At 41.1% G+C, this 24,130-nt stretch overlaps 2 protein-coding genes and 1 long non-coding RNA gene across 3 annotated transcripts; 2 read left to right on the forward strand and 1 right to left on the reverse strand.

The window, feature by feature from the left end:
* The first annotated feature begins 13,273 nt into the window (after nucleotides 1-13,273).
* On the forward strand, nucleotides 13,274-14,458 carry LOC141617845 (uncharacterized). Its single transcript, XM_074434984.1, has 7 exons — nucleotides 13,274-13,299; nucleotides 13,397-13,538; nucleotides 13,623-13,752; nucleotides 13,797-13,895; nucleotides 13,983-14,052; nucleotides 14,128-14,258; nucleotides 14,367-14,458. The coding sequence occupies exons 1-7, from the start codon at nucleotides 13,274-13,276 to the stop codon at nucleotides 14,456-14,458; spliced, it is 690 nt and encodes a 229-aa protein (XP_074291085.1).
* Nucleotides 14,459-18,739: 4,281 nt separating this feature from the next.
* LOC141623459 (uncharacterized) lies at nucleotides 18,740-21,423 on the reverse strand. Its single transcript, XR_012533388.1, has 3 exons — nucleotides 21,309-21,423; nucleotides 21,074-21,207; nucleotides 18,740-19,189 (listed from the first exon to the last, which is right to left on the reverse strand). It is a non-coding gene; the product is annotated as an uncharacterized LOC141623459 (long non-coding RNA).
* A 1,265-nt stretch (nucleotides 21,424-22,688) lies between these two features.
* LOC141617846 (uncharacterized) lies at nucleotides 22,689-23,174 on the forward strand. The gene has a single exon (XM_074434985.1). It carries the CDS (start codon nucleotides 22,689-22,691, stop codon nucleotides 23,172-23,174), a length of 486 nt encoding a protein of 161 aa, XP_074291086.1.
* The last annotated feature ends 956 nt before the right edge of the window (nucleotides 23,175-24,130 follow it).

Consider the following 24,130-nt stretch of genomic DNA (forward strand, 5'->3'; position numbering starts at 1 on the left):
CAGCAAGTGAACTGGCAGCAGGGGGCAATCGTTACCGCAACCCCCCTGGCTGCTGGAACTTACCAGAACCTTCCAGAAACCGGATCAGGAGGAGATATGCAGACCGGATGTGCGCACCCTTTATTCGGCCAATATAACTAACCGAGATTTGGAGCTAAAGGAGATGCTGAGCAGGGTTCCAGGGCTACCACCCCCACTAGAGAAAGCGGCTCTAGACAGCTATGCCGACTCACCATTCGTAGACACCATATCCATCACAGCCATGCCAAAAGGATTCACAAATCCAAATATGCCTCTCTTTGACGGCACAACAGATCCCTTTGATCATGTCAGCCAATACAAGCAGAAAATGATGACGGTAACAGCTATAGGGCAGGTCAAGGAGGCTTGCATGTGCAAAGGATTCGGGTCCACCTTAACAGGACCAGCACTTCGATGGTTTGTAAGCCTGCCAAACAGGTCGATATCTACATTCGCTGAGTTGGTGAACGCATTTACTCTCAGCCGCAAGCGGCGCAGAAAGCCACGAAGCACGCGGGGAGACTTATACGAGAATCGTCGGGGGGGGAGAGAGCATTAGAGAATACAATACCAGATTTAACAATGAGAAGGTAGCAGTACGAGAGTGTGATATCTCAACAGCAGTAAAAGCCTTCAGAAGAGGCCTCCACCATGACTATGCATCCTTGCCATAGTTTCGAAGCAGTACAGGAGAAGGCAGCTGCCGCGATCAGGCTGGAGGAAGATATCCTAGCCAGACCCAGCCTACAGAGCACGCCAAGTATTTCTAGTACTTCAGCCGTGGAGAAGTCAGGAAGAAAGCAAACCACCAACAAGAAGGACGAGAGATACAGGCCATATGGGAGGGGAGTCAACAGAATCGAGGAAAACCAACTACTCCCCACCTTGGTAGAATATGGGTTCACTACAAGTATCGGAGGAATCTTGAAGGCACTCAGAGAGATGGGAGACGGAGTCAGGTGGCCTAACCCACCAGTAGGAGAGCAAGCCTGGAGGAAGGATAGCAAGAAGAAGTGTGAATTTCACCGTGATATTGGGCACAATACTGAGGACTGCTATACATTGAGAAGAGAGATCAAGCGCTTGTACGAACAAGGAAAGCTGAGCCACCTGTTACCACGTGGGGGCAAGCAGCAGGATAAGGTAGGCTTCGCCAAGCCGGCAGATCCACCCACATGCACTAAAATTATAAACGTTATAACAGGCGGCTCAAACTTAAGCGGCCTGACATACTCAGCAGCTAAAAGACATGCCACCGAGACCAAAGGAGACAGACCAGCCAACTCTTGCGAGAATATCTCACGGTGATCCGCACAATCGGCTTCAATGAGGGAGATACATACGATGAAAGAGAACACCATGATGCACTTATTATCACCTTGTCAATGGCCAACGCACAAGAAAGAAAGGTCTTGGTAGATACAGGAAGCTCGGTCATCTTAATCATGCTGAAAACTATAGAAAACATGGGATTCAGCGAGAAGGATTTACAGAAGAAGACTATTCCGCTAGTAGGCTTGGGCTGGGAGAGGCAACCACTCGCTAGGTGAGATAGTCATCCCAACCTATGTGGGAGGAGTCAACAAGCAAGTCGGGTACCTGGTTATAGATGGCCCCTCTACTTACAACGTCATCCTAGGAAGACCATGGTGCACGGATGAAAGCGATCCCTTCAACATACCACCGGTGCATAAAGTTCCCCACCCCATGGGGAGTAGAAACGATAAGAGGAGATCGGGAGGAAGCTAGAGGTCGCTACATGAAGGCACTCAAGGGCACCGCCGGCCCTCCCGCATAGCAATTACAAAAGCGACCTATCCGGGACGAATACATCGAGCCCCAAAGAAAAGAGTGGACCAGATTAACCTGGATAAGTTGCACCCAGAGAGAACCGTGCTCATTGGAGCAGGGGTGTACAGAAGCTTACGACATGCAATGACTAGTCAAATTCTTACAAGATAACATGGATTGCTTTGCATGGTCACACGATGATATGGTCGGCATAGATCCATCCATCATAACACACAAGCTTAGCGTGGACCCAAAGTGTAAACCCATCCAGCAGAGAAGGAGAAAGTTTGCAGCAGAGAGAAATAAGGTAATCAACCAGGAAGTAGACGACTTCTTTGGCAAAAGAAAGAAGATAAGAGAAGTGAAATACCCAGAATGGTTGTCTAATGTAGTGGTGGTGCCTAAAAAGAATGGGAAGTGGAGAGTATGTGTGGACTTCACTGATCTCAACAAAGCATGTCCTAAAGATCCATTCCCGCTGCCTCATATCGATGCAATGGTAGATGCAACAGCTGGATATGAGATGCTAACATTTCTGGACGCATGGAGTGGATACAATCAAATCAAGATGGATCCTGCAGATCAAGAGAAGACAGCATTTATGTCCGAAAGAGGAATATATTGCTACAACGTCATGCCATTCGGCCTGAAGAACGCAGGCTCCACATATCAAAGGCTGGTTAACCGCATGTTCAAAGAACAAATAGGAAGAACCATGGAGGTGTACATTGATGACATGGTGGTGAAGTCAGAAAAAGCTAAAGATCATATGCGGCATCTAGCAGAAACATTCAGCACCCTCAGGGAATACAAGATGAAACTAAACCCATCTAAATGCACCTTCGGGGTATCTTCTGGCAAGTTCTTGGGCTATATCGTGACTCAAAGAGGGATAGAAGCCAGCATCGAGCAGATCAAAGCTGTCTTACAGCTGGAGTCACCGGAGAAGCCTAATGATGTTCAAAGGCTAGCTGGAAAGGTAGCAGCCCTAAACAGGTTTATTTCAAGGTCTTCAGACAAGTGCAGGCTATTTTACGACGTACTAAGGAAGAGTCAGAAGTTTGAATGGACCCCAGAACACGAGCAAGCCTTCAGAGACCTGAAGCACTATCTCAGCAGCCCGCCACTGCTGTCAAAACCAAAGCCAGGAGAAACATTATTCCAATACCTAGCCGTCACGGAAGTAGCAGTGAGTGCTATTCTAGTCAGAGAGCAAGAAAAGGAGCAGAAGCCAGTGTACTACGTCAGCAAGTCTCTGTTGCCGGCAGAGACCAGGTACACATCCCTTGAAAAATTAGTACTAGCATTGGTAGTAGCATCTCGCAAACTGCGTCCCTATTTTGAGTCACACATCATACATGTTGTGACAAACTACCCGCTAAAAGCTATCATGAGGAAGCCTGAACTATCAGGAAGAATGTCTAAATGGTCTGTACACCTCAGTGGATACGACATCCGAGACGACCCAGGGACAAAGCAATCAAATCACAAGCATTGGCCGATTTTGTGTCGGACTTGACCATCCGACCATCCGTAACCGCGGAGATACGAGTAAATCCTCACTCTAGAAAGAAGCAAGGATGGACGTCGGTAGATGCATATCGACGGAGCCTCCAACCAAAGGGGGCGGTGTAGGGTTAATCCTGCGATCACCACGGGGAGATCTCGATAGCACAAGTCGTAAGATGTGAATTCAAGGCAACCAACAATGAAACGGAATACGAAGCCTTGATATTGGGAATGAAGCTAGCTCGGAGCTAGGGGTCGACACTGCTCATATCCGGTGACTCTTTGCTAATAGCCAACCACGTGAATGATGAGTTTATAGCCAGAGATTCGAAGATGATTGCATACCTGAAAGTAGCAAAGGAATTGAAACAAAAATTCGAAACTTGCAAGCTTAAACAGGTTCCCAGAGACCAGAACGTGGAAGCAGACGCCTTAGCAACCCTTGGGGCAACATTCAAACCAACGAGCTATCCAAAGATTCCAATAGCACATATCTTTGGAACCTTCTATCTGAATGCGAGACAAAATAGACAGAGGTGAACTGGAGGATCCACAAAGCAAAAAGGAAATCAAGCGATTCTGAGAGGAAGGTGAGAGCTCTCGGTCAAAACAGTGCGCCGACCAAGTAACCGACCCAGCAGACGACTGGCGCACACTTTACCTAGACTGGCTGCGCCATAACAAGCTACCAGACGATAAGAAGGAAGTGAGAGCTTTTAAAATAAAGGCTTCCAGGTTCATACTCATTGATGATACACTATACAGAAAATCACTAGCAGGTCCCTACCTACGATGCCTGGGCAAGGAAGAAGCACAGACTATGTTGCATGCTCTCCACAGTGGCGAATGTGGAAACCATGCAGGGGGCAGGAGTCTGGCAAATAAAACCCTCAGACAGGGATACTATTGGCCCACAATGAAGGCAGATGCAGCAGAGTACGCACGAAAATGTGACGCTGCCGGCGCCAAAGACCAATGATTCACCGGCCAGTGAGAACCTCGCACCCTATTATTTCTCCCTGGTCATTCATGGCATGGGGCATGGACATAGTAGGCCCCCTACCACGGGCCACAGGAAACAGGACCTGGATGCTAGCAATGACAGATTACTTCTCTAAGTGGATAGAGGCAGAAGCATTCACGGAAGTAAAGGACAAACAGGTCATCTCATTCATAAAACGAAACATCGTCTGCAGATTTGGTATCCCATCAGAAATCATATGTGACAATGGCTCACAATTCATCTCAAACGATACCGAAGGATACTATGCCAGGTGGAATATCACCTTAAAAAAGTCAGCACCCAGGACTCCAAAGTCCAATAGACAAGCTGAATCCAGCAATAAAATCATTATGGACAATCTAAGAAGGAGGCTACAGGAGTTAGGAGGAAAGTGGGCAGATGAATTGCCACTAGTGTTATGGTCAGACAGAACGACGCCAAAGATAGCAACAGGTCAAACACCCTTCAGCCTGGTGTTTGGCGCAGAAGCGGTCATTCCATCAGAAGTTCTATTTCCCACTCACAGGTATGAAAATATGACGAGGGAACTGAACAATGCAGAGATGGCCAGAAGCCTGGACACAGTTGACGAGCTGCGAGCTAACGCAAAAATCCGTCTGGCTGCCTACAAACAGTCTGTGGCCAAGAGTTACAACAAGAATGTAAAGGTCAGGCTCCTGGAGGTAGGAGACCTGGTCCTCCGAGAGGTGTTCCAGAACACAAAGAATCGAAAAGCAGGCAAATTCGCCTACAAATGGGAAGGACCATACCAGGTAGAAGGAGTTGTTGGCCATGGTGCATACAGACTGATGACTATGGATGGTCAAATCATACAACGCCCATGGAACATACTTCACCTGAAGAGATATTACTTTTGATAATAAGTAGACTCTAGCTTTCAGAATAATGTACTATGAGAAGCCAAATCATTTTTAAAGATAAAATAAAAATCCAGGTAGTAGGTAGGCATACTTTGCCGTTTCACTCTTATTTCGGTGTCTTTAACTGTTTTAAAACTTTAAACTACTATTGGATGGTGTGGTGCAGCGTCACGGGACCACAATTGCTCCGGTACCCCATGAGATGGCGCAGTACTTCACATCATTCTCGATAGATTTTCTTATTTTCGAGGCTTCTCTAAGTACATCACTTTGAATTCTCGGTATCTATGGTACTTTGAAAGGATATCTAGCAGATCAACCGCCAACGGGGTGACAAGGCACACGGCACTCCAACATGCCTAACCTATTTTCTCCACAAGGAGCACCCTCACCAAAGGCGATTTGTGTAACATACGAAAGGGAGCCCGGGTCGACACTCGAATACGCTTATCCGGCTACCCCCGATACCACCCCTAGACGTAGCTCGCACTAATCGCACTTAATCGGGCCCAAAGCATGCATGCAAAAACGAACATAGAACGTAGGGATATCTGCGCTACCAGAATCCTGCAGCGTCTCCATCTGGTCCTAGAATGACGATAAACTTGCCTCAATGACGCCACCTGCTGGCATAAACGAGACGAACACACCTTGCGTCATGAACAAGGTTAAGCGATCCACAAATCGGCAGATACGCCTAAATCGCCCCGGCCGACACAGCCTAGCAGTCCGGATCGTCTTTTGGCCGACCAGTGGTCTAAATCAGCCCCCTGGGTTGACACGGCCACTCCTCCTTACATTGCGGCATACGCCTAAATCAGCCATCAGGCTAACACGGCAGCTAGCTGAGTCAGAACGTTAGCCTTTTCAGGATGACAGGACTACTTAAATCGGTCAAGCGGTGACACGGCATAAACTTCCTAAAACAGGGAGAATAAACAAACAAGTACACAATATGTAAAAACCTTGCCAAACTATGACAAGGGGCATTCAAAATATGGCCAAGATACGGCCCCAAGTTCAAACCGCCACCATGGCGAAGTAAACACAAAACAAGTTTAAAAAACTTACAAAGTCTGCCACCTTTAGGCCAGACTGCCAAAAAAGTTTATCAAAACATAAAAACTTAATTATCGGTCACATTAATGACCTCCACCTCTGGTACCTCCTCTGCCTGCTGACCACTCATTTCAGGTACTGCATCAGCTTGCACATCCTCAGCCGCCATAGCGCCCTGAGCTCCGTCAGCAGCATCCTGGGACATTCCAAAGATCACCCCAGAAAGACTGCTCGCCGGCGTAGAGAATTCACCTCACCAACCTCAGGCATCAGCACGCTCAAATCAGGTTGGGTGGGGTAGAGCCTCTCCAGCTGCCTCTCCTCTTCCTCTATAGCCTGCTGGGTGGGAGCCTCCTTGAGTGCAGCACGCATTCCACTAATCTTTCCCCGCCAGGTGGCATATGCAACAACGTTGGTGGCCAGGGAGATCAGCTTAGTGATCTTCTCCTTAGACTGCTTCAGAGAGTCAGAAAAAGTGCTGCACACCGCCTGGGTCCGGGCCAGCTGATCAGCTCCCTCCTTCAACTTCTTCTTGGTGACAGCAAGCTCAGTCTTCAGCTCCACCACACGCTCCTTCGGATCAACCCGCTGTTGTGCCGAGATCTGCTGTGATCTCCTTCAGCTCCTGGTTCTTGGCGCTGGTAGCGCGACTGGTGGTCTGCACTATGTTGATCATCTTCCTGTTGTAGAGTGCAGACTGAAGAGTCTGGGGCATAAATAATCAGAAGTCAGCAAAGGAGTTGGGAGGCAGAATTTAAGCAAAAAAACAGACAGACAGACAGGTAGAAAAAGAAGAATATTTACCATGAAAGCGTTGTGCACGTCATTTTCAGCCATCTCCTCTGGGAAGAACTCCGAAAACGTTTCCTCAACAGGAGGAAAGAGCAGCTGATCAATCTCGGCCGAGAGGGCACCTTGTCCACATTCCCAAAGCCTTCTGGAAAATGAGCAATGATGCCTCCACTAGTAGAAGCACGAGGACTGGCAGGAGGAGTAGGCGGATGGCGAGATAACGGATCAACCTCCAGGGGCACGCGAGCGGCAGAACTAGAAACTACAGGAGGAGTCTGAAAAGAGGTGGCAGGAGCACTCCTCATGGAGGCAGAAGCCACATCAGGGCTGGCAGAAGGTCTCTTTCTTTTAGCACTTTGGAGGATGAGTTCCAGTTGATCGACTTTTGAACCTGCAAGCATACACAGTCTCAGACTGCAGAATGCTTAAGACATCAGCAGCGATGGCACGCAAACAGAAGTGGTTACAGAAACCTTACCAGAAGACATGTTGTGGGCTGATTGAGGAGGATTGGAGGAAGAAGCAGGTGAAAAACCAGGAAGTAGGTCTGGAAACTTTCTTTCAGACTCAGAAATACAGAACAGCTTGTTGCAAGCAGGTATCTTGGCACCAATGCGGGTAAGGTCACAGGGGCCTGTACGAAGACGATGAAGTAAGCTAGTAAGCAAGAAGATAAAATAATTCAGGCGACAGGGAGGCTACTTACTCGAAGTTAGAGCCCACTTCTCGAAAATATAATCAGCAGGAGGCTGGATGGAGTCCATCCTCACGTAGAAGAAGTCCTCAAACCATTTCTCATCATGGGACTTTGATGCATGTTTGAAGGGAGCCTCTCCATGGCCCCGGAATGAGAACTGACCCCTGCCCAGGGATCTGATGCTATACATATGGGCCAGATCGCCCAGAGTGATAGATTTGCCAATACTCTGACCAGCGGCCAGAGAATAGAGAAGGACTCTCCATATGGCAGTAAAAATTTGTGCCATGGCGAAATTATTGGTGAAGATAAAATCTTGCACGAGTTTAGGGAAAGGAAAACGGAGGCCATATTTGAATGGGTACAAATAGAAACAAACCCACCCCGGACGGAGGGCGTCAGCTTTCTGTCCCGGTTCAGGGACAGCGATCTCAACCCCATCACCAAGACCAAGCAAGTTCTTGATCGTCGGAATGTCGGCCGGAGTTAGGGCGGAGTCACAATTATGTGGGTGTTTGAAAAGTCCCCGAGAAGGGAAAGTAGGGTCAAGATTACGGTCGGAGGGCGTCGAGGTTGACGAGGACTGTCGAGTTTTGCCCATAATGGAGAAAGAAAATGAAGATTAAAAGGAGGGAAGAGGATGGATTACCTGATGATGAAGACGGGAAAGGGAACAGTGAAGCTGATGAAGATTAAAGGGAAGAAGATTGAGGGTTTAAGAGAAGAGCGTTTTTTGAAATGATTTGGAGTGATTAAGTGAGAGTGGAAGAGAGACGTTGGGGTTATAAAGAGGAGAGAGGGAGTTGGGTGCGGAGAAAGAGGAATAGGGCGGCTGAAAGTGATAGCTTGCATGGGAAGGAGTGAAAAGGCTGCGTAGGGTTTTAAATATGTGGTTACGTAAATTCCTTGCTCGATACTTGAAAGCGTACTTCGCAAGAAATTTGGGGCAAACTGTTTGGGCTAAAAATAGCACTTTAGAAAAGGCCCACTTGATAAAATAAAAGAAGTGATGAGGAAGAAGGGAGCCCGCGGTCGGGAAAAGGGGAAACGGGCTTGAGAAGGATCAAGAGCCCAACAGAGGAGACGTCCGCATTATGGAAAGAAGCATCAGGGAGAAGTCAGGGAGAAGCTAGGGAGATCAAGGGGAATTGGTAAGGGAGTCCGGATTTGGAAAGAGTCCTTATTGAATAATATTCCCTTTCCATATTCAAGGTAGGACATATCTAAGGTTCTTACCCTATAAATAGCAGAAGAAGAAAATCAAGAAGGAGATTCATTCATTCAACACCCGCATTCATACATCAACACTCAAGATCACATCTCAGCAAATAATACACGTTCATTCTCGATCTTGCAGGCCTGACACCTTGGGTCAGCGGGATTAGCTACGTGCCACAATTGTAATCATCCTCCAATTCATATAGTGCAATACTTGGCAGGGTACCGTCCCTCCCGCGGTTGTTCCCACATTGGGTTTTCCCCGTCACCAAAATCTTACGTGTCAATTTACATTACGCACTTTATTTCCTGTTTACTTACTGACATATAAATCATCATACAATCGACCAACGAATATAGACTACATTGACCCTAAATCGACTTAGGTAAAAAAGACCTAAACAATATGTTAGTGAGACGGAACTAGCAGCGTTTGTGGATGGTATTCAGTATTGTTTGGAGTTAGTGTCGAGAGGCTATAATATAGCAGATACGATATCATGAGCCATGTTGTGGAGGTAGGCATAGTTGGTGGAGTTAGTGTTAGGAGTTCATGTTTTATAGGTTGGGTTTGAACTTCGGGGACGAAGTTCGTTTTTAAGGAGGGGAGACTGTAATACCTCAGATTTATGAGCTGTTGGGTACTCTATCGAGTAGGGCTTACTCTATCGAGTAAGTTAGTTTTGCTTTTTGGAGTGGGTTCTGCCTGATGGGTACTCGATCGAGTAAGGGCAACTCGATCGAGTAACTTAGTTACTCGATCGAGTAAGTCGGGTTATACGTGTTTTTGGCCGGGTTTGATAGCAACGCGTGTGATACCGTCGTTTTGTATCAAAATTAAATTTATAATTCCAAACTAAAACTATAGCTAGTGATAGTAAGGGTCGAACCACAGATAGACAAGATTAATTTTGTTTGCTATTTTCAGTCTATAAAAGTAACAATTAAATGGGGGTTTGAAATTGGTTGATTCTGATGACTAATTGCTAAATAGGAAATTTCTCAACAAGATAAAAGGAAGATCGGGAACTTCGGTTTACCATGGCTAAGGTCAGGTCAATAAGGTAGCAAAGGTCTTACAATATGGTCTCAGGGAATATGAGCAAGCCTTTCGATCAATGCTCAAATCTACCTTACGGTCTTATAATTCCCTGGAATTTCTCAAAGCTTTCGCTCAAAGGAAATTCCAAATCTAATGATAAATAAAATTACCAATCTTTCAATCTAGTAACAAGGTTTATCAAAAGACAACAAGATCGATACAGAAGAATTCATGCTAACAAAACAATCCTAATTTATGCCATGGCTCACCTCATTCCCAATCAATAAAATTAGCTACGCATAATTAAAACTATAACAATTGTAAAATTGAAAGCAAAGAACAAGATTGACATAATTGAATTGAATTAAAGACAAAAGACAAGAGATGAATTGCTGGAATTAAATTGGTAAAACAAGAATTGAAATAACAAGAATTTAAAGAAGGAAGAATTTGCATAAAACTTACTAATTAAAATGATGAACAAAGTAAATGAATTCGCGATTTTTCGTCCCTCTTTCTTGCCTCCAAACTAGATCTAAACTGAGTTCTTCAATAATGAAAAGCATTACCTAAAATTGTAGCTGCGTTCTACTGATAAAAGATGCCAAATTTTAATTACAAATTGGGCTTTTAAAAGTCTAACACGAAGAATTAATTCTCAGCTCGCAGACTGGTCGATCGACCGGTCAGCGTGGTCGATCGACTGGGCAATTCAGAATAGTAGCTTCTGCTGAACTTCAACGGTCGATCGACTGTATAGCATAGTCGATCGACTGGACTGAGCTGTATAGTGGCTTCTTTCTCTCTTTAAATCAGCTCTTCACTCCAATGCACGCATCCCAAGGTGAGTGAATCTGCATCCCTTCTTCCAAGCTTCCCTGAAGTTGCCTCCAGAGGACGGTTTAGGCTTGATTTAGCTCACTTCCACTCATTCCTATAATAAATCATAGAAAATGCAAAGTAAATCGTTTCGGGAGAAATAGTAGCTTTAGTCTAACAATTATGCATGGAAATACGTGTCAAAACTGCAAATAAAGTGTATAGAATATGCACGTATCAGCGTGAAAGTTATATAAAGTGGAATCGTCAGTTTCTTGTATCTTTCTACCTTATTCTAAACCTTTTACAAAAGAAAACAAAACAACGTAATTTCTTCTCTCGCATTGCTATCAAATCCAAGAGGCTAGAGTTGTCGGATTTCTAAGTTCGTTATACCATTGAGATCGTCGTATTGTGGGTAAGATCCTTGTACCGTTTTTATGTCAATTCATTAGTTTTATTTAAACCCTAATTGGGTGAATTGGGATTATTGGGAGTATTTTTTATAACAGATTGTAATTGTATGATTATGTGTTTATAGGAGGTGATTTCGTAGAGGAACGCTTTTGATAGGCTGCTTGTGTTGATTTTGGTGATTGCATTCTAGGTAGGGTTTCCTACTCAGTTATTGTGTACATGATTATGAGATGGTTGTTGGTTGTTGGTTGTTGGTTGTTGGTTGTTGGTTGTTGGTTGTTGGTTATTGGCATTTGATTATATCGTAATTGATTTGGTATTGTTGATATTATAATCGGTTGTTGTTGTTTGTCTGTGGCTCACGAGGTGCGCCCTCGGCTGAGGGGAGTCACTTGCGGGAGTGGCTTCACGCCCTTGATTCGCCCCTTGTGGAACCCTCCAAAAGAGGGGATGTGCACATTAAGGAACATGGATTTTCGCTCGGTAAAGATGAGCATGGCTTAGGTGGGAAAGGCTGCGGTCCTCCACTGGCGGAGTGGATTACTGGTTGCGACTGGTAATCTGGCAGGGCTAGACCTTCAGGCTAGTCAGGTGATTGGTGATGTGACGGTGTTGGAGAATTGTGTCTGTGTATAGTTTTTGTATTATCTGATATGATGTATGCAGTAACTGGCCCCATTTAATTGTTTTAAAAATTGTGGTGATCCATTCGGGGATGGTGAGCAGGTATGACTTGGATGCGCGAGGGTTAGCTGGGGATAAGTCACCACGAGTCAGCTAGTAGTCTTCTGCTGTTATGTCGAGATACTTTCATTTATTTAGTTGGTTTGGTTTTGGAACAGATGTATCGTACTTTGTAGTTTTGAGTTTTGATGTAATCACTTAAACTATTTATTTAAAAGTACGTTCTTCAATGGTCTATTTGATATACATTGCCTCGGGTAACCGAGAAGGTAGCACTCTCATGCATTAGGTGGTCTTGGTAAGGCATCTTGGTGTATAGGGGTGTTACAACAATCATCCAAACCCCAACCGAGGTCAGTCACGTTTTAAGGGTCAAATATTCGTCTTAAGACGGTCGCATAAAACAACAACAACAACAACAACAACAACAACAACAACAACAACAACCAACAAATACTCGGTCAAACCCCTAATTTGGGTGGTAAACGGGGTCAATGGGTGGTCAACGACGGTCTATGGCGGGTCAAGGTCGAGGCGGGTTAAATAAAATAATATATAAGCTAGTGAGACGATCTTACCTTACAAACTCGAGGCGGAGGGACGGAATCTCCATTTCTCTTCCTTTTTTTCTCTTCCTCTCATCTCTCATGTTTGTGGATTTTGTGGGATTACAAAAAGATAGGGGTGGGGTGGATAAGGTAGAGTATATATATAAGGTGAGGTGAGTATAGTATACGCATATTATACATGTATCGTATTACGTATTATTATAATTATTACAATTTATTATTATTATTCCATTATTATTATTCCGGCTCAAGCCCAACTCGCTAAATACAATAAAATATTATTATTATATCTATATATATTTATAAAAGAGGCTTTTTTAGAGCGATTCTAAGCTGTCCACATCATCGTTTTTAATATTAGGAAAGTATCTTGTGTAAGATCTCATATAAACTTATAAGACTAAAAAATTCATCAAAAAATTCAACTTTAAATAAAAATCATTATTTAGACACTTACCCTTGAGCAATTAAAAGTACGTACAACCAATTTTAGAAAAGTCAAATACAACTTGGTAAAGATGTACGTACAACCAATTTTGGAAAAGTAAAATACAACTTGGTAAAGATTGATCCTTTCAGAAATTGGAAAGAAGATGAATTTAGGCATTATCTCCTATTCATGTAACCTGCCAACAAAACCAAAAACAAACTATAAGGAAAGCAGCAATATAATCTTGGAAGAGCACAACTACTATATATAAACATGATTATAGATTGCTCCTAGAGAGATATACAAGGTTAAACTTGAGAAGCTGTAGAAATCAAACGTCAATGGAATTAGCTAATCCACAGCCGCGGTAGAAAACCTCATATGTCTATTATATTTTAAATTTATTGATTTATTGATTAATTTACTTTCAGTATTTGTTTCTTAATTCTTACTAAATTTTGCAGAACTTACTCTTTGATCCGTGAATTGAACTCCAACTCAAGCGAATGGAAAATCAAAGTGCGTGTGTCAAGACTATGGGACGTTGAAAGTAAATCTAAGAAAGGCTTTAAAATTTGTACTGATATGGTTCTAATTGATGAGGAGGTATTAAAAAACTTTACTTTATATAATTATCTTTTTGGTCTACAAATAAATCACAGTATTCACCGTTACATTATTTAATATTAGGGAGGATACATTCATTCAACCATCCCGGGCGGTACTAAGCTGCGGCAAAAACTGGTAGAAGGGAATATTTATATAATCAAATACTTTGATATTACTGATAATAAGGATCAATATCGAGTTGTTAGTGATAGTAAAATAATGATAAAACTGCAATTTGACACACTTTTGTCAAAGCAATTCAAGAAGATGGAGATATCATACCAAGACATAGGTTCGACTTTGTGGCGTTCCATGATCTTGATCGTCGTCGCGAAAACTTCAGTGTTCTAAGCGGTATGTTATAATTATCATCATGTATATCATACTAACTATTCTTTCAAAATTAATGTGAGGTGGTATTTACTCTTAACACGTTTACAGATGTGGTTGGAGCTTTTGTCGATAACTTTAGTACACCAGAGGAACCAAAGATTGAGATACAAGACAAATGGTAGGAAATCTAAAGATTCAGCTGTCAAAAATTAACGATAATCTTGTGGTTTCTAAATTGAATGTTTGCTTGCAGTGGCCAAAAGGTCATAGTAAAGTTATGGGGTAAATGCATCACTGATTACCATGAGCAAAGACGCCTACTTGGTGAAGAAAATAACTCCTTCATAGTAACAATAACATCAATCTTAGTGAAAGACTACAGAGGTGAGTGGTCTCTAAAACTACAAATTTAAGTATGTTCTGTCTCTTAACAGACACTATTATTTAGAATTACATAATAAAATACGGATTAAACTGTTGTCACTTATTCAGGTTTCTTAAGTCTGGCGACATCTCCAGCAAGCAAATTGTATATCAATCTTGACATCGATGAAGTGAACGAATTGAAAATCGTTCTAATGTAAGCATATATTTTGTCACGTACCTTAGATTTAACACCTTTCCTACTTAAAAGGAAGTAATAAGCCAATATTTATTTTGTAGGGGGAACTCAATCAATGTTGCTGCTACTAAAGCTGACTTTCAAAGCTACGCATCATGTGAGAAAGACATTGAAAGCATACTTCATCACTGCAAATCAACATATGAAAAGGTATGATCCAAGAAAAAAAAAGATGAAAAGGAAAGGACGCATGGATGTAATTCACATATGACATCTATCTCTACAATAGAAAATTACTCTTTTAATATAATATTCTATGTGTCTTCTATATACACAGGACACTATCGTGACCTGCTCTGCTGCCGTAACGAAGATCAACCCCAAAACCGCTTGGTACTAGTCATCATGTGTTGATTGTAACTACAAACCATACGAAAGAGCTACTGATTTTTGGTGTTTCAAATGCGAGAAAAGAATTGAGAATCAGACTTCAAGGTAAGCATACGAATTATTAGAAACGTAACATTCTAGGTAATTAATGTATCTGCAATAAGCAATTTACTCGAACTACCCATCAGATATCGTATTGAGCTATGTGTTGAAGACAAAAGTGGGACCACAATTTTTACAATACTCGATAGCGAAGCTAGAAGGTTAATTGGACAAGACGCAAATACAGTATATGACACCTATATAAGTCAGGTAATGTACTGAGAGGCAGTAGTAAGTAATGTTAAGGTAATATACTGTTATAAATAAGCTTACTTACCAATGATGTGCAGCTTGATGAGGACGATGAGAATGCCAGCCAAATTCCTGAATTGCTCAGGAATGTGTTTGTAGGGAAAGAGTTTCTGTTCCGATTCAAGATTACAAGTTATAATCACAATCCTAAAAATAGGCAAACCTTCACTATAGTAAAACTCATGGAAAAACCTGAAGTCCAGGTAATAGAAAAATTAATACTATATGCAAACAACCAAAAACCAATCCAATATACTGTTTCGATAGGGATTTAAGTTGTTTTCAATATCTCAGGAAGACAAGGGCTCAACTTCATCTGAAGATTCAAATGAAAATCTAAAGCGACCTCAGCCTAATGTCCAAGAAGGTAGTCAGAAGAATACAAACAAGAGGCCGCCCCCAAAAAAACAGAGACGGTATTTATTAAACAAGTATATAGATTTAAGCTTACCTATGACTTAAATATAGAAAGATTGCACTCTTACCCTTTTTTCATATTCAATGCAGTTGTCAGTTGAATGGAGACGAAGATAGTACAACCTGATGCACAGAGAATATATCACTTTATAGCTTATCTTTATTATATTATTATCTATGCCCATTAGGCCAGTATATCGTTAGACATTTATATAAAGTATAGAAGGGTTATGAGGCGTCAAGATCATGATGCATTTATATTTTTGCTACTTTTTATATGTATTTATTTACTACAATTTTACTAATTAAGCATTTATATAATAAAAATTATTTCAATTTTATTGTTATGGTAATTGCTTCCAATTTTATCGATAGACATATTGCAATTCAATTGTACACGACTACAATGACTCGGTATCAAGAGCTTTTTTATGTGTTATGTTTATCAATACACGTACTGAAGAAAAAATAAAAGACTCCACCTGATAAGTTAGTTGCATAGAAAATAAACCGCTTACACAATCCTTTGAGACGGATGATCTAGCAAGGAAAAATGCATCACCACGGTTTGTCCTGCCAGCATTACTGAAATCAGTTCCTTTCATGGTTATTCAATTGTACACGACTACAATGACTCGGTATAAAGAGCTTTTTTATGTGTTCCGTTTATCAATACACGTACTGAAGACAAAATAAAAGACTTCACCTGATGAGTTAGTTGCACAAAAAATAAACCGCTCACACAATCCTTTGAGATGGATGATCTAGCAAGGAACAATGCATCACCACGGTTTGTCATGCCAGCAATACTGAAATCAGTTCCTTTCATGGTTAAAATTTGTAAATTTTCATTACTCAGAAATGCCTTTAAGTTACCATGTGAGTCTATATATGTTTCAAATGAATGAACAAGAGTCCTTATGGGTAACTTTGTTTAATGATCTTCGTTCCCTAAAACATTCTGAATATCCTTCTTCACTGAATAAGATGTTTGAGAATGACCTTACACTGATAGGAAAGATTCTTCAGTAACTAACTGCGCATTGTTAGTGTTGCATATGAGCATTCTTGCGCGCCCTAATTATCAGATCCTCAGAGTCCCCGGAATCCTGCAGTCAATGGATTAAAAAACAGTAAGTACAAAAAATTTTAAAAGTTCTGTCAAAAATTATCTTTTAAGCAAGTAAGAAACAAGTTATAATTTAACAGATTAAAGTGTTACATTAAAACAGTAAGTTCGATCAAGTACGTATACTATATAGAAATAAACTTTTAAGCAAGTAAGCAACAAGTTAAAATTTAACAGGTTAAAGTGTTATATTAATCTCATGTTTTGAGTATATTGGTATTAATAATTGCATGGAGACATGTACAGCTTGGAAAGAAGAGTTCAACAATGTATTTTTAAAATTGCATTCTTAGGAAATGTTTATGCAATCTGATACGTGCATTTTATATAGTCCTTTTAGGCCTTTTTATGCACGTATTTCTATGCTATTATCGTAGTTTTATGCTACGAAATGCCCCGAATATGCTACTTTGGTTTGTTTTGTCTTATTTGCAGGAATGGACCAGAAAGTAGTGAGATCGAGCCTTTTACCGTCCGTTTAGCATGCATTTGGAGGAAGAGTGAATTTGGAGCGGGAATGTAGTTGTCTTGAGATACGCAAAGAAGTAAAATAGCTAGGCGAGCAAAGGAAGAACTTCAAATTGCTAGTGCCTACTTTGAAGAGCCATATCTCGAGTTATACAACTGATATTCAGGTGATTCCAATGGGGATGAAAGCTTTTCCTCTTAGCTTTCCAACGCCACCGGAATCTCCCTGTTTGCTTAAGTAACGAAGAAATGGCAGCCGTTTGATGTTCAGTGCGCAAAGCAGGAAATTGTGCGCTGGAAAGTACTCGATCGAGTACAATTATGTTTGATCGAGTCCTTTTTCTACTCGATCGAGTAGTTGCATTTTAAGGTTTACTCGATCGAGTATATTTTCTACTCGATCGAGTGGTTTGAGCTTTATTTTACTCGATCGAGTTGTTTTAAACTACTCGATCGAGTGGTTTCTCTTATGGGCTCGGGTTTTTAGCTTTAATCCGTCATTAGGTTAAATAAAATCCTAATTTTCTTATAAATAGGAAGGGGAGACGTCATTTGTAACTCTCTTCCCTATCTCATACACTACTTTGACAGTACTTTTCTCCTGTTACCTTGCTCATCTCTAATTTCCGGATTATTTCTGTAACTCCTTCTTTACCTTTTCTCTTTTACTTAATTAATGTTTATTGTTCTTCTTCCCTTTATTCTTGTTCTTTATTTGTTCATGTCTGGCTAATTCTCTCTGCTAGGATTAGGTGATTCAATGGACTGATGTTAAAATTGCTAATTAGGTTTATAGGTTGTCGTTGTTGTTTTAGTCTATGTTGTTAATCGCTGCTATAATTGTATCCTGCTAGTTGAGTCGACACAATTAGCCTTTTAATTTAGGTAAGCCTTGACCTAGACCGAAAGGTTGGAAGGAGTGAAACCTGCAGTGAACAATAGGATGCTTTAGTGAGGGCGAAAGTTAAGCTAATAGCATTTTAGGGCGAATTGAGACCGAAAGGAGATATTCATTGCCCCTTAGACCGACACATCGACTGATCTGTGACCTTAACTGCGATTGACTGGCGTTTATTGATGACCCGAAATCCTAGTCCTCTCTCCCTTGCTTATTAATTCTTCTCATTCCTATTTCTCTTGCTTTATCTTATTTAGTTTAGTCAAACAAACCAAAACTCCCACTGTGACATTAGACAGACCGAGTAGACAAGTGAATAGTGACCGCCTCCCTGTGGAGACCGATCCTACTTACCGCTGACTTCTGTTAGTAGTACTTAGGTATTTATTTTTGGTACTGAAACGACGGTATCACAATCTATGTTTATAAGCAACAAGTTATATGATCGAATAGTTAAATTACTACAGAAAAAACATAGGAGCAAAAAAAAAAAAAAAAAAAAAAAAAAAAAAAAAAAAAACTGGCAGCTATTCGTCTTTTATTTCCTAAATAATAAGGAAAGTTAACAATTGATCGAATCTATCAAAAACCACCTTTAAGCAAAAAAAAAAAAAAAAAAAAAAAAGATAGTTGTTGCCCTTTAGTTATATAATCGAATAGTTAAGTCACTATAGAAAAAACATAGGAGCAAAAAACAAGTAATTCTGCCAGCTCTTCGTCTTTTATTTCCTAAGTAATAAGGAAAGTTAACACTTGATCGAATCTATCAAAGACAATTTTTTTGGAAAATCTGGCTGCCCTTTGTCTTTTATTTCCTAATTATAAGGAAGGTTAACACTTGATCAAATTTACAAAAAACAACCTTTGTGCAAGTGTATATATACCAAAGAATGGCTGATCAAGGCAAGAGAGAATTAAAATTAAAAGTAAAAGTAAAAATAAACAATGGCAGAGAGCTCAGTAACGATTAATTTAAATTGTAGGAATAGAAAAAGAAAGAACACAGAAGACATTGAAAGAAGACAAAGAAGGAGAACCATTGCAGGTAAAAACGAGAAAAGGGTAACATACCTGAGTTTAAGTTTACCGGAGTATACCTGCAAAAGATGTAATGCCATTATGTGGTATGAAGAGAGGGTAAAAAGGATAAGTACAAGGGGTAACGTCAATTTCAACTTGTGTTGTAAGGAGGGACGGGTCCAACTAAAAAGGCTAAAGGAAGCGCCAGAGTTCCTCGGGAAATTGTTGGACTACAACGGAGGCAAAGACAGTATAGACTTCCAAAAACATATAAGGATGTACAATGCATGTTATGCTTTTACTTCAATGGGGGCTAAGATTGATAAAACAATTAACACACGACCTGGGCCATACGTGTTTCGAATAACTGGACATGTATATCATCGTATAGGGTCTCTTCTCCCCGTGGAAGAACAACAACCGTCCTATTTACAGCTATATGTATACGACACAGACACAGAGATAAAGATGAGGTCAGACGCAATTACCAAACAGGAAGACAACCACACATTAGATGAAAGTATACTATCAGGGATAAAGGAGATGTTGGATGAGGTGAATCCTTTGACTCAGACCTTTCGTATAGCACAACAAAGACTGAAAACTGATGAGAATCAATGTGTCAATAAGACTGTTGGGTACTCGGCCGGAAAAAGATAGAACATACAATAGCCCAACAGCATCTGAAATCGCAGCTCTTATAGTCAGGGACACCGGAGGCGATACATACGGTAGAGATATTATTGTTGAATATAAAAGCAGAGATTTAAAGACTATCAGTGAGCTGCATCCTTCATTCATGGCCTTGCAATACCAAATCCTTTTCCCCTATAGGGAAGACAGTTTCCACATAGGAATTCCGTATATTAATGAAGGGCAAAAAAATAAAATAAAGAGAGGACATGTAACGATGCGAGAATACTACGCGTACAGGATACAACAACGACTAACGGAAGGTCAGACACTGATCCGTGGGGGACGACTGTTCCAACAATTCTTGGTCGACTGTTGTTGTGCAATGGAAACAGAGAGATTGTGGTACATTAAAAGAAACCAACCTATCTTTCGATGTGAGATGTTAAATAACTTGTGTGACGCCTTTACAAAAGTGGATTTTTTAGGTGCAGCGGTAGGGAAGAGGATATTTCTACCTACTTCATTCACGGGTTGTCAGAGGTACATGCAACAATATTATCACGATGCGATGGCGATATGTAGATGGTACGGAAATCCTCATTTATTCATCACCTTTACCGCCAACCCGAAGTGGCCAGAGGTGACAGCTATGTTGAACCACATAGAAGGCCAAAAGCTAGAGGACCGCCCAGATATTATCGCAAGGGTGTTTAAGCTAAACCTAAGACAACTGATGGACTGTCTTAAAAAAGACAACTACTTCGGCACCGTCGTAGCTGGTAAACTTTTACATAATTGCAAATTAATTTAAATTTGACATGGAAGAGGTATATCTTATCAAGGTTTTGGGTTGTAATTGTGCAGATGTCTATACAATAGAGTTCCAGAAAAGAGGATTGCCTCATATGCACATACTTTTATGGCTGCAAAAAGACGAGGTAGAGCTCTCTACATAATATATTGACAGCATAATACACGCAGAGATTCCAGACAAAGACGCACAACCGGAACTATATGAAGTAGTGTCACGATTCATGGTGCACGGACCTTGTGGGGAGGATAACCCAAGTTGTGTATGTATGGTGAATGGTAGTTGCAGCAAAAAAAACCCAAAACAATTCAATGAGGAGACAATGTTTGATAGTAATGGTTATTCGGTCTATCGGAGGCGACTTGATAAGAGGTAATTAACTTTCCTGTAAGACGTATAATCTCTAATAATTTATGTACTCCTACAAAGATAATGATGATGACTGCCACTATCAAATGGGACAAATAAAATGGCCTATGCATTAAAAATAATAAACCACGCCGAATATTATTACCTTACTCACGGCTTGGATGTTTTGCAGATTCATAAAAAAGGGCAAATCTAACTTGGACAATAGATCAATCGTGCCATACAATCCCGGTTTACTTCTAATGTTTGATAGTCATATTAACGTTGAGTGGTGTAATACTGCAAGGGCAATCAAATATTTATTCAAATATATTGCCAAAGGTGCCGATAAGGCTACTATGTTAATTAAAAAAAACCCAGAAGATGATGTACAGACATACTTAGATTGTAGATACTTATCTGCAAGTGAAGCTGCATGGAGAATATTTGAATTTGACATCCAGGAGAGAAATCCATCGGTAACACGCCTTCCTGTACGCTTAGAGGGAGAACAAGCAGTCGTGTTAAAAGACTTTGATAATGTAAAGCTAGTTATTGACAAGGCTAATGAAACAGATACAATGTTGACAGCGTGGATGAGTACAAATGCAAGATGCACAGAGTCACGGACATTAACATATGCACAATTCCCCACTCGATACGTGTGGAAAGAGGGGCGGTGGGAAGAAAGAAAATAAGGAAAGTGTATCGGCAGAATAGCATACGTTCATCCCACTGCGGGAGAGAGGTACTATCTTCGTCTCCTCCTTAATTTAGTAAAGGGGGCAACGAAGTTTGAGTATTTAAGGACAATAGATAAGCATGTGTACCCAACTTATAAGGATGCTATGCACGTGGTTTACTGAGCGATGACAAAGAGTGGAACGATGCAATGAATGAGACGAACCAATGGGCAATGCCGTCTCAGTTACGAGAACTACTCTTTGTTACGATGCTTCTATTTTGTGAAGTAACAGACATAGGAGAATTTTGGAGTAAAAATTATGACATGCTCTCTGATGACATTGAGCGAAGGAAGCGTAAGCAATTTGGTCATCCAGGTTTGGAGCTCAGTGATGAAGCAAAAAGGTCATACACATTAATAGAGATAGATAACGTGCTCATGAAGTACGGAAAGAGGCTAAAAGATATAAAGGGTATGCCACAACCTGAGTTCACGTGTATTGAGGCCATGGAGAACAGGCTAATCATAGAGCAGAGAATGTACAACACTAGACAACTCTCTAAAGAATGGCAAGAAAAGCTACATAAACTCAATTCAGACCAACTTAAGGTATATGAGGCAGTAGTAGACGCGGTAACAAGTAATGATACGAGGGAATCTGAAAATGTCTTTTTTTTGTACGGTCATGGTGGTACAGGGAAGACATTCTTATATAACACTATCTCAGCGAAGATCCGATCAGAGAACAAGATTGTCCTCAACTTCGCATCATCAGGTATGTGAGCACATACGTGCATCTTACATAATAAGTGAAAGAATGTTTTGCCCAGGTAAAGTTGATATTAGTATAAATATTAAATTAAATTTAATAGTCCCAGTAAATTGTTTTCAACTTAGGTATTGCTGCTCTTTTACTTCCTGGTGGACGGACAGCACACAACATGTTTGAGATACCCATTGAGTTGTTCGATGATTCAACCTGCAATATCTCACAGAGCACTCAGCTAGCCGAGCTACTTCGTCAAACGTCCTTAATAATATGGGACGAGGCACACCGATGGATCATAGATTTGCTTTTGAATCCCTAGACCGGACAATGAGAGATATCGTTGGGTGCAAGGACTCACAGGGAGAGTCAAGGATGTTTGGGGGAAAGGTTGTATTGCTTGGGGGTGACTTTAGACAGGTCTTACCTATAGTGGCCAAGGGAACAAGACAAGATATTGTACGAGCGGCACTAAATAGATCTTATATATGGAAAGAATGCAAGGTCTTTGTTCTCAGGGAGAGCATGAGAGTTCGTAACTTGGATACGGCCACTGATCGGAACAAAAAGTTCAATGAATGGTTAATAGCCATGGGTGAGGGGAGACTAGAAACTAAGGCAGAGGATCGTGAAGATGAGACCACATGGGTAAAGATCCCAGATGAGTTTGTTTTCAACAAGAGGACATTTAACATCAAGGCGTCGGTTGATGAGATTTACCCAGACTTTGAGAAAAAGCGTCTTGACAGCCTATACCTAAGGGAAAGAGCAATACTTACACCTTTAAATGAGACAGCAAACACAGTTAATGTGTGACACCCTCACTTATCGCGGAAAAGTAAACACGTAATTCTAGAATAAAACTGCATGGATATGTTTGTAATAGGTTCAATTGGGTAAAAACCTGTAATTTTAAAACCTGAACCTGTTATAAAGATATCCAAATTGGAAGGTGTCAAACATACAAGGTCTAACTAGAAGAGTCATAACATAACCATCGCTAAAGTCGCGAATAGCAAATTATACAACCAAATGTAAAGAGGGAGACATATGTCCCTAAAATGTATGTGACATAAAAAGTGTTTAAGGGTCACAATAAAATAAAGCCAATATAGGTTCCAAGGTTACTTTGCTCGCTAGCACGTCCATGTACCCCATATATGCATCACCTACCTGTCATTCGCATTTTATACAAATACGAAAGCCACAGTCAGTGGCGAGTAACTCCGAGTTCTCCCAGCCACGAAATGTCATAATTAATATAACATGTAAACATAAGAATATGAATACGAAACACACAATGCCTTAGCATATAGATGCTAGACAGTCGTGCTTATCATGTGAACAACAATATAACAACACATAGTCCTAGCATGTGAATACTAGACCGACTCATACTACACTATCATGTGAATCACATAACATCCAGGAATCCAAACTCTATCAACCATAGCCGGCTTGCATCTCACCTTCTATGATTCATAGAATCACCATACAAGAAAGGACAATATATCAAAGACAGGCATAAGTTCTTAGTACGGTCAATAGTCACTCTGTAAATCGAGTCTATACCACGAGGTAATGAAGGTAATCGAACCGGTATCTTGGCTCAGAGGTTCTATCAAAACATGGCCAAGACACAACACAACCCTAGCCTAAAATCTGCGCAGACCTAGACATGCGGATACACACCACCGCACCCAAGACCCACAATTTTATAAAATCATGTGAGTACCCTAAGGAGTCCACCAAAGGGTTGGCTAGTACTTAAG

The sequence above is a fragment of the Silene latifolia genome, chromosome X (genome assembly GCF_048544455.1).
Source record: "Silene latifolia isolate original U9 population chromosome X, ASM4854445v1, whole genome shotgun sequence".
Taxonomy (NCBI): Eukaryota; Viridiplantae; Streptophyta; class Magnoliopsida; order Caryophyllales; family Caryophyllaceae; genus Silene; species Silene latifolia.